We start from the raw sequence: 11,174 nt of genomic DNA, 5'->3' as shown, positions 1-11,174 counted from the left end.
TATATAAATATCCCTATGTGACCTGTCGTGTTTTACAACAGACAGGTCTCGGTAACATTTCTAATATAATCATAAGCATAGTACATAGGCTGTACAATATGATGAGCCATTATTTTGATAACATAATTAGCGCCCTCTGTAGTTACAGAAACCTTTTATTGCAACGCCCTCGCTTGGTTCCTTAACTTTCCTGCAATCACATTCTAGCATAACTAGCTACATTGGACAGGAACATTCCAACATACCTTGCATTCCAGAATATTGTTAACACTTTCTGAGCTGCATTGCGAGCTGCATAACTTAACTTTCGTGTAATGACAAGGCATTGCTAGAGACACTCATCCACTTGCTTGCGATCAGACCACACCTACAATTTAGAAGTGCTCTGATTATAGCTCAACTACAGCTAGTTGGGGACAATTTCCCCTTCGTTTGGTGGTGGCACGACCGTTGTTCAGCCTAGGCGGTGAGTACACACCTAATTTTTATATCTTTCTTTTCAATTTTTATTGTAAATTTTGTAGAAGCCTTGTGTAAAGATACTATGGATAGATTTTCACATAATACAAAGGGTTTGATTCTCTTCAATTGTAATTATGCTTGAAAGAGAAGTGTTCTCGATATTAAAGGGAATACATGCTATAAAATATCACCTTTTCCCACCAGCTTTAGGCATAATTGGCCATAATTGTACGGTGAATTAGCAAGAAATGTAAAGCAATAACTACAGTAGAACGTGCTTCTTCAAGTTTCTCTTATTACCTGATGCTTAAGTAAACTAAAGCACTGTTTCAGAGACCATGGGCAGTATTATGCACCATGAGGCTCCGCCAAATATTAGTTTAAATGTCAGAATTATCTTATTAGTTTTGTAACTGATTGGATTGCTATTTACATGTTCTTTTAAATGGAGATGTCCATTTTGTTTTCTTTAATTCCACAGACGTACAACTGTATACCCATTTGACTGTCGTTTTTTTTGTATATATATTCGAGAGAGCCACAACTGTATATTTTGTATAGATCCATCCGAATAAATTAATCAAATCTAGTCATCTCTCCGTGTCCACTCGCTTCACATCAATATTTATTAACTATAAGTAGCCTTCGGCCACATGAGGAGTTCCCTGCTAGACCAAACCAATAACTCTTCCCTTGGCTACAAATGGCGTAGTCGGCAGTCGATTCTTTGAACACTTAGAATCTTCTTCTGATGTGAAGCATTGAAAGACATTTGCAATCTTCCATTGAAAAAGTGGACTAATAGATTTCGGAGATATTAACGGCAGTCAAATAAATAGGGTATAGGCTACTGGTGAACAATCTGGAGGCTACCCCGCCCGACATTTAGTCCTGCAGTCGTCTACCTCGCTAGCAGCAGACTCCATCCTGCAATCAAGGGACTTTGCCCTGCTGTCAAGTGGGTCCATCTTGCTGGCCGCAGGCTCCCCACTACAAGCAATATCTGCAGCTTCGTTGCCTACCTTGCTAGCCAGGGACTCCATCCTGCAATATCTGCAGCCGAGTCGTCTACCTTGCTAGCCAGGGACTTCATCCGGCAGATAAGTCGTCCTCCTTGCTAGCCAGGGACTCCATCCTGCAATAATCCAGGGACTTCGTCCTGCAGCCAAGTCGTCCGCCTTGCTAGCCAGGGACTCCATCCGCCAAAAATCCAGGGACTTCGTCCTGCAGCTTTGTCGCCTACCTTGCTAGCCAGGAACTCCATCCTGCAATAATCCAGGGACTTCGTCCTGCAGCCAAGTCGTCCGCCTTGCTAGCCAGGGACTCCATCCGCCAAAAATCCAGGGACTTCGTCCTGCAGCTTTGTCGCCTACCTTGCTAGCCAGGGACTCCATCCAGCAAGCCAGAGACTTCGTCCTACAGCCAAGTTGGTCCTCCTTGCTAGCCAGTGACTGCTATACCGGTGAACCTAAGTAGTTACCCAAAACAAATATAGGACAACTAAGTTTTGCACTACTAGTGAAAGGTCCCAACTAAATTGAGTATTGAAGCGGAACATATTTTTTCTTTATTCTGCATTGAGTGTATATAAGAAATTGTAACATAGAAGTGAAGTTAATTGCTATCAACAAAATTAAGTTCAGCAACCGATAAATTTGTGTTATGTACAGGAACTGCCTGACGGATATACTGTAGATACATGTAAATACATAATTAAAAAGAGTGGAGCTTTGCCTTGTGTACACGTTTTAACAGAAAATTGGTGACAGATAGAATATTGGAAGCTCTCCATTTTACCAAAATCCAACTGTCAGCTTTCAAATCTTGATTTTTTTGCATATTATATACCTAAGCATTTAACAATCATTGTCATCCTTTACTGTTCTTAGTGTAAGCAGACGTTCGTAAATTTATAATAACCTTGGCGCAGTCTTTTCTCTTTTTATTTTGTTTGTGTGCATACAGGTTATTCGTGTATTGACACCTGCCGGGGTGACCAACGATCGTGCCATTCCACTCTTCACTCTGCTACATTGACTGTCGTCAGTGGACTTATGCCTCTGCATTGCACATGTTGACGTACCGCTCACTGCTACTCGTTGCTTGACTGCGTACTCGCGTCTTCAGCTAAACCCTAACATTTTTGTGCATGTTTTTACTTTTTTTTAATCGTCCCATTGCCAGTATAGGATTCTTTTTGTAGCAATATATTGAAATCGTACTAAGCTGCAAGAAGTAAATATTTTGCAAAGGATTTAGTTAGCGCTTTAGGCGAATAACCCTTTTACATCTTTAATCTATGATAAATCTTAAATGCAGACGTCATATCTTATATTTCACATTGAACATGTAGATTCCATTATATCTGTATTGATAGTAGAGCCAGTATTTGGTAAATTTTATTCTCTCATTATCCTAATTTCGTTTTAACCACTATATGTTGGGATTAGCTAACCCAACGTGGATAAATAAACATGTTTAGGTTGGGGATGAAAGAGGCCCTGTAAATATATGTTGAGGATTTTCTTTTTAAAATACATGTAGGTGTTAGCCAGATGCTTGGATTTTTTTATAAATAGGATAGTGTAGTATATGATCATCTTGAGAAATTAGGTTTCTTGGACCAATTGAGATACATGTAATCTCTATTTTTCTAGCGACATGCTAGAGATGGGCCATATTTTTACCATTTTTTCTCTATCCCATCATTCCACACTATCCTGCCATTTTAATTAATACTGATATTATGGATGTTTTTTAGGGATTTTTTATTTGTAGAAACTCATAGCCAAATCTTCATATTTTTTACGCGGACTTTCATATGTCTAATTATGGCCAAATTGGGAGTTTTAGATTTAAGGTCCATAATGAGGTAATCTCTAATTCACTAGTCAAATACTAGTGGTGGACAATCTTTTATCGCGCTCTCGACCATTTGAACATATTACTATTTTCCAAGTTTATTTCGAGGAGCTGGTATAGTAGTTTTTATAAATAGGATATTCCTTTTAACCGTTAGTTACTATGAAATTCCCTTCTATAAAAATTCTTTTTTCTTTAAAATTAGGGGGTGAGTGTAACCAGGTTGACTACAGTGGTTTAGTTATGAAGTTTGTACATATTTTTAACATACATTTATAAATTAGCTTTAATCAAGGGTAGATTGAAGTAAATTTAAAATAAGGCCATAGTGTCGAGGTTACTTCGCATATTTAGATGTGACCGCATTGTCAGTTTAATTAGCAAATTTTAGGTATTGTCAAGTTTCTTATCAGCCATTTACATGCCCTATTCGCAGAATGACTAGAATGTTTCATCAGTGCATTGAGGTTAACTCGTTTCTAGGGACATCCTAGGTTGGACTGTTTTGTATAATACCCTCCTAGATAGTTCTATCATACTAGGGGACATTTGGTTTGAATAGTAGCCTAGTTTATCATCTTTATTGTGATATTTAGAACATCTTTATATTAGTCCATGAGGTCAACTCGCTCTTAGTGATATACTGAGTCTGGACTGCGAGATATTTCTAATTGATATTGATCACTAGGTATTCACCATGCAGTATCCTCTAGGAAGATTCTAGGATAAGTTGGCATTTGTAGAGGCAGAAACTGGAACTTGTACATACTACCATCTAACTACTGCTACTTATTCCTCATAGTCTACTTATTCCTCGTATAGTTTTCTTTTTTTTTAAATTAGGGGGTGAGTGTGACCTGTCGTGTTTTACAACAGACAGGTCTCGGTAACATTTCTAATATAATCATAAGCATAGTACATAGGCTGTACAATATGATGAGCCATTATTTTGATAACATAATTAGCGCCCTCTGTAGTTACAGAAACTTTTTATTGCAACGCCCTCGCTTGGTTCCTTAACTTTCCTGCAATCACATTCTAGCATAACTAGCTACATTGGACAGGAACATTCCAACATACCTTGCATTCCAGAATATTGTTAACACTTTCTGAGCTGCATTGCGAGCTGCATAACTTAGCTTTCGTGTAATGACAAAGCATTGCTAGAGACGCTCATCCACTTGCTTGCGATCAGACCACACCTACAATTTAGAAGTGCTCTGATTATAGCTCAACTACAGCTAGTTGGGGACAATTTCCCCTTCGTTTGGTGGTGGCACGACCGTTGTTCAGCCTAGGCGGTGAGTACACATCTAATTTTTATATCTTTCTTTTCAATTTTTATTGTAAATTTTGTAGAAGCCTTGTGTAAAGATACTATGGATAGATTTTCACATAATACAAAGGGTTTGATTCTCTTCAATTGTAATTATGCTTGAAAGAGAAGTGTTCTCGATATTAAAGGGAATACATGCTATAAAATATCACCTTTTCCCACCAGCTTTAGGCATAATTGGCCATAATTGTACGGTGAATTAGCAAGAAATGTAAAGCAATAACTACAGTAGAACGTGCTTCTTCAAGTTTCTCTTATTACCTGATGCTTAAGTAAACTAAAGCACTGTTTCAGAGACCATGGGCAGTATTATGCACCATGAGGCTCCGCCAAATATTAGTTTAAATGTCAGAATTATCTTATTAGTTTTGTAACTTATTGGATTGCTATTTACATGTTCTTTTAAATGATAACAAACTAATGAGATGTCCATTTTGTTTTCTTTAATTCCACAGACGTACAACTGTATACCCATTTGACTGTCGTTTTTTTTGTATATATATTCTAGAGAGCCACAACTGTATATTTTGTATAGATCCATCCGAATAAATTAATCAAATCTAGTCATCTCTCCGTGTCCACTCGCTTCACATCAATATTTATTAACTATAAGTAGCCTTCGGCCACATGAGGAGTTCCCTGCTAGACCAAACCAATAACTCTTCCCTTGGCTACACCTACATCCCCCCCCCCATGTTCACAGATGCAGACACAGAGGCAGACACAGAGGAAAGAGACACAGGAGGATGCATCACTGCGCCCCCAAGGAGGAAACTTCGCTCAACATCAGGCTTCCTTCCAGGAAATCCCGAAAAACCTCACATACTGCCACGTATATGCATCATCTGCAACAAAAAGAAGAGGTGGAGTTCGAACAAGAGGACAAGAAAAACTGTGATTGACAAACTTTCCCAATGCCAGACGCTCACTGCAGGAAAACTTCTTGAAGCAGCAAGGGTAAAAGAAGATCAGCGGCTGCTCTCACAGATTGAGGGAAAGGCACGGCCGTTCCGGTCGTATTCATTATGCGTAACAAAAGTATTGCCCATTCGTTAGTTTGTCTTTTATTTACTCCAATTACGCACGTAACGTCATGCAAACATGGCGGCGTCCAGGGACCAAAAATACGATGTAAATTTCACACAAACAAATCCCAGTAATGAACAGTTTTTGTCATTTTCTTTTCTGTAAACTTGTTTTTTCCATAAAGTAACAAAAGTTTTACGAAAAAAATGAAATAAACCTGATCATATTTGACTTAAAAGTGAATTTTCGTCAATTTATTGGGTTTTCTGTGTGACGTTCTTCGTTCGTATCGTCGACAAAAATGAACAAAAAAGACCAAAGATTCCCTCTCAACCCTGGTGGTTATGAAAAAATATCAGCTTTTACCATAAAATACAAAGGTAGATTCAACTAAAAGCGATCATAGGATTTCTGGGCCGCAATCAATTCTTTAAAAATCAGACGATAAACATCGTCAAATGCGCGGTTATTTTCATTCTTCACTTCATCGTCAACTTCGTGGGTTCACTGCTTATGCATTTGCTTTATGTGCATAGCGCGGGGAACCAGTATGTGTGGCGCTGCTGGCGCGCTATACAAAAATACAACTTTCACTCACGCAACACAACAATAAAAACACAGGAAGACCGTAGAGTTCGTGTCTTTCAAAATGGTGTTTTATTTACATCAGCATGAGTTTTAAATTTCACGAGGCATCATTAGAAAAAATATGTAGAATTTGCACAAATAGATTACATCCAGGATCTACAGTTTCAACTAGGAAGCCAGTATTTTGTGCGAATGTAAACAAGGAAATTTTCAATGTGTTTGGAGTAAGTACTTGGGAGGACACACCTGATCAGCATCCACAAAAACTATGCGAGAAATGCGCCAGGAAAATTAGGCACTACACTTCTGGAGAAAGGACCTACAGTGTGAGTAACATAAAAAGACGACAAACTGTGCAAAGCGAATGGCCAAAACATTCCCGGACAGGCAAGTGCTTTGTTTGTAAATTAGTACCTCAACAAGGCAGAGGCGGAGGCTCCTATAAACCTAAATGTGACTCCAGCAGACAAGTGAAGAGTACAGACTCGGCGCTTTGCTTTCAAGGAAAGGACAACATCTTTAGTGAGTTGCCTTCACAAACATTGTCATGTATAGTGCCTCCAAGCATTGACATTCTTTGCCATCGAGGAGAAGAATTTTTGTTTATCTGTGTAATATGCCAATGCATAATCAGCCGACCAGCGGTGCAGACACCATGTGAACATGTGTTTTGTTCAACCTGCCTCAGTAAATGCTTCCAGTTTGCATCGTGTCATAAAATTAACTGTCCTACATGTAAACAGACTTTGGACTTCCAGGAGGTTACAAAAATTCCCCGTATCTTAAATGTACAGCTTGACAACCTGACAGTGATTTGCCATAACTGCACACAAATTGGCAGACTGTCCCAACTTGTAGATCATGACTGTTCACCGAACAGTACCCCAGACCACAAAGTAACCATAGTGGAAGCACCCAAGTCTTCCCTACTTCCCCAAGATGATAAAGCTGCTCAGATTACAAATGCAGCAAGGATCCTTAAAGAGCTGGCTTCTAATCACAAAGTTGGCACACAAATACCATCTGAAGTCGAAGAAGCTACCGATAAATGGATGTGCCACAAACTAAAACAAGATAAATCTCTGGTCACAATCAAAACAGGTGGACGGGTAAGTTCAAAGATAATATTAATAGACTTAAATTTTCTTTCTTCATAAAATACTTTATACATTAACCACAAAATAAAGGTACCTTTAGTTCTATATTTTTCGGTTTTTTTTCCATCATTACAAATTTCACAAAGAATCTTTATCATCTGGCGCACTAAACTCACTTTGAATTTTTTGGAACAAAATTTCTTGTGAACCAAGCCAGACAATATTTACATGAACACTGAATTAAAATGGGATACATACGTGTAGGTGGAAGATTTAAATAATTTTTTTTTCGGGGGGGGGGGGGGGGGTTCAAGTACAAGGTTGACATGGATTCAGTTTTGCATGACTGATGATTCAAAAATTTTGTTTTGCTTGACCTGGCCTTGTACATTGTATGTGTTTGGACTGAGTACATGCACATCCAGATTCATCCTTGGTTTGATTAATTTTCTCAGCCAACCTATATCCAACGAGTTGTGATGTCCCAACGCAGTGATGACAAATCCTCAAAGTGTCTGGCATCTTCTGGAATGACGACGGAGAAATCTATGGCAATGATGCGTGACTGCAGCCTTGCGTGGAATCAGCTACGGAAACTCAGAAGGTATAACTGCAGGAAATCTTTGGGGGAAAAAAAATATATAAAACATTTGAATTATAATTGGTTGAACATACAAACACTTAACTAATTTACAACAGGTACATGAGTGGAGCAAACATTCCTTCAGAGCGGGCCATGCGCAAGACTCAGAAAATGCTACTCAAGGATAATCTAGCTGGCGAAACGATCAAGCTCTTTTTCAACACAAATGCAGCCGATGGGATCAATGGCATGAAGCTCAAGGAAACACCATTTGTGTATGTCAAGGACATCGGAGCAATGATTCTGGACTACCTGGACCGCCACGACCAGTAAGATAATGTATCTTCATATAACTTTTAGAATTTCATGTTGTAAATGGTATATTGTAGAGACAGTTGCACTTACAATAAACCCAAGTCTTGCGTCCACATTTTTTTCTTTTCTCCCACTCCAGGCAAGGTACCCTGACATGGCACAATGGGGTCATCCCAGCCAACGAAATATGGATTAAGGTCGGCGGAGACAAGGGAGGAAACTCATTTAAAATGGATTTCCAAATTGTGAATGTAGCCCATCCCAACTCCATAAAAAACACTGTTGTGTTTTCCTGTTTTGAAGCCACCGACTCGATGGCCAACATACGGAGAGCACTTCCCCCAATATTTGAGCAGCTTTCAGTGCTGTCCACACTGAAGTGGCGGTAAGTCTTTTCAGGTCTCTAATCCCTATTCACTTTTTTTCCTGTTTGTTTTTGTTTAGATTGAAAGACAACACAAGCAGGAATGATTATAATGTTATTAAAGCAACTCAAACACCATGGTATTTATGACAAAATTGATTCAAATGTTTTATTTCAGTGGAAGGTCCCTACGTGTGTTCCTCTTTGGGGATTACGAACTACTGAACAAGGTGTATGGAATCTGTGGGTGTAATGGTAAGGTTTTTAACTCACCTGATTTGTTCTTCCTTTCTTCTTGTTCAGCAAGAACAGCCTTTATGTTTTGATAGAAGGTTGTTGGTGACCCATCTCATGCACAACCTAAAAATGGGGGGGGGGGGGGGGAATTTTTATTTAAAGCTTAGGATAAAGTTATTAATGGCTAGACCAGACCCTGTGTGTAGTCATACTGTGCTTAGTTTTTGCCTTATTCACTCCTTTGAAAACACAAACTGAAAAAACAAGTTTTAGCTTAAAAAAGAATTTAATGCCAACAACAATTTTGTTTCTGCCTTTCAGCTCGTTACTGCTGCGTTTACTGTTTGGCAAGCAAGAAGACAATGCAATTGCCAATCGCAGAGCGAGGCCCATGCTTGCCTCGTAACCTCCAAAACATCAGAGAGCATCACCAGCTATTCCTGGAGGATGGAGCACGACCATCACGGGCCAAAGATGTTTCATACAGCATTGTGAATCCCTCCTTAATACCCATTGAGACTGACCATGTAAGTGAATTAATGCTGCTAATATAAATACATGTACATGTGAGCCATGTGTTAAGTAGCCATGTTAGTCACTCAGATACAATTACAATATGTAATAAAGTTAACCCGCCTATGTAAAAATAGCATGTACATAAAAGTGCTACGAAACAAATCTAAACACATGTACATGTATGCATGTAAATGACATAAACACCAAACCAGTTTTAACTCTTTCTGTTTCAGGTCATAATCCCTACCTTGCATATTTCTCTGGGCGTGTACAAAAAGCTGTTCGATCTGCTTGAGAGGGCCTGCCATGATCTCGATGTCAAGTTGTTCCAGCTACGGGTCACGTCTCAAGATCATGAAGAAGGAACCAACTTTGATGACCAGATAGCTGCAGAAATACAAAGGCAGAACAAGATTCAGCAAGATCTTACTGAAAAGCGGTCCGCTCTGGAACAAGCCGAGGAAGAACTCCCCCTCTATGCCCTGAGGAACAACTGTGACAAGATGGATGAAGCTTTCCGTGATACAGCTACATCTGTTTTTAAACTGCGAGCAGACATCAGAGACTTGGTAATTACAACAAATTTTTTCAGCAGTCCTATGACAATCATTTTAGTTCCTGTGCATGATTTAAAATATAATACTTCATAAAAATGCACTTTTTGGCTACCAACATTTCAGGAACAAGACGCTCTGTCAGCGAAGCTTACCTACGCAACTGGTCCCATTGCTAGTGCCCTTGACAGAGTCCTCCATGACCACAAAGTTCAGCGACAAGCGTACCATGGGAAAGCTTTCGTGGGTAACCATGTCAACAAATGCTGTGAGGTAAGAGTAACAATACATGCATTAAAACAAATTTAGATCAAGGAACAAAAAATTACATGGCTAAAAAGTATTTTCTCACGTTGCAGCCAAAGCTAATTGACGCCCTCACTAAAGTCCCCCCGGAAGAGCTTGAAAGACAGCTGACAGACGATATGTCCCTTGCTGCTCAAGAACGACTCAGACGGCAGGCGTTTCAACACCGTGCAAATTTTAGAGAAGTTTTTCTGAAATTTGCAGATGTCCATAAGGGCATTAACCATGCCCTTGCTTTGACTGACGAAGATGTCCTCCGCATAGGTAAGTGCACAAACACACTTCAGCTTAAAAAGAGATGTAAAATGTACACGTATGTATGGGAAAAACACGAAGACAATACATGTTGCATTTCATGCCCACAGATGTAAGTATTCGGGAACTCTTGAGGACCTACCGCCAGCTTTTCCCGGAGGAAAGAATCACTCCCAAGCTCCACCTGCTTGAAGACCATGCTGTGGATCAGCTACAACGCTTTCGTGTGGGTCTTGGCTTGCTCAATGAACAAGGCGGAGAGCTCATCCATGCAGAATTCAACAGAATCGGCCGAGTGGTTCAAGGGATGCGGGATGACTTGGACAGGCTCATGGCAGTCATGCGACGACATCATGTCTCGACCTGTCCTGAAGTATTGTGAAGAATTGGAAAAGAAATCATATAACAGAAAAAAAAGTGTCTTTCACCTAAGTAAATAAAACATACATGTACATGTTCATGTTTGGCAACAAGGTGATCACTGCCATACACAAAAGTCACAGATTTTGATGCCTTGTCTTTTCTTGTTGCTAAATTTAGTCACTTCTCAAAGTACTACAAAAAAATGCACGAATTGAAAGCCACCTCTGTTTTTGATCGGTTCACAGAAATTGGATTGAGCAGCGCTGTTTCCCAATTTTCCTGTAGGTGTCACACAGGTTCAATCCTAGGC

The 11,174-nt window shown here is 39.5% G+C and overlaps 1 protein-coding gene and 1 long non-coding RNA gene across 2 annotated transcripts; both read left to right on the top strand.

Moving 5' to 3' along the window:
• Nucleotides 1-310: 310 nt before the first annotated feature.
• On the top strand, nucleotides 311-1,056 carry LOC119734066. Its single transcript, XR_005272027.1, has 2 exons — nucleotides 311-466; nucleotides 944-1,056. It is a non-coding gene; the product is annotated as an uncharacterized LOC119734066 (long non-coding RNA).
• Nucleotides 1,057-5,287: 4,231 nt separating this feature from the next.
• Nucleotides 5,288-10,883, top strand: LOC119733691. Its single transcript, XM_038207079.1, has 11 exons — nucleotides 5,288-5,617; nucleotides 7,069-7,383; nucleotides 7,827-7,975; nucleotides 8,071-8,283; nucleotides 8,409-8,654; nucleotides 8,812-8,888; nucleotides 9,192-9,397; nucleotides 9,620-9,955; nucleotides 10,067-10,213; nucleotides 10,300-10,510; nucleotides 10,612-10,883. Exons 1-11 carry the CDS (start codon nucleotides 5,288-5,290, stop codon nucleotides 10,881-10,883), a joined length of 2,502 nt encoding a protein of 833 aa, XP_038063007.1.
• Nucleotides 10,884-11,174: the final 291 nt, after the last annotated feature.

Source organism: Patiria miniata, unplaced genomic scaffold (genome assembly GCF_015706575.1).
Source record: "Patiria miniata isolate m_02_andy unplaced genomic scaffold, ASM1570657v1 HiC_scaffold_26, whole genome shotgun sequence".
In the NCBI taxonomy this organism is placed as follows: domain Eukaryota; kingdom Metazoa; phylum Echinodermata; class Asteroidea; order Valvatida; family Asterinidae; genus Patiria; species Patiria miniata.
Note: the sequence above shows the minus strand (reverse complement) of the source record. Positions and strands in the feature narration are given on the sequence as shown.

Bases quoted from the DNA above. Each gene is read 5' to 3' on its own strand.
- LOC119733691 (XM_038207079.1), top strand. From the start codon at position 5,288: ATGAGGAGTTCCCTGCTAGACCAAACCAATAACTCTTCCCTTGGCTAC. The intron at 8,284-8,408 runs GTAAGATAATGT...CTCCCACTCCAG, and splicing joins TACCTGGACCGCCACGACCA to GCAAGGTACCCTGACATGGC. The intron at 8,655-8,811 runs GTAAGTCTTTTC...GTTTTATTTCAG, and splicing joins CTGTCCACACTGAAGTGGCG to TGGAAGGTCCCTACGTGTGT.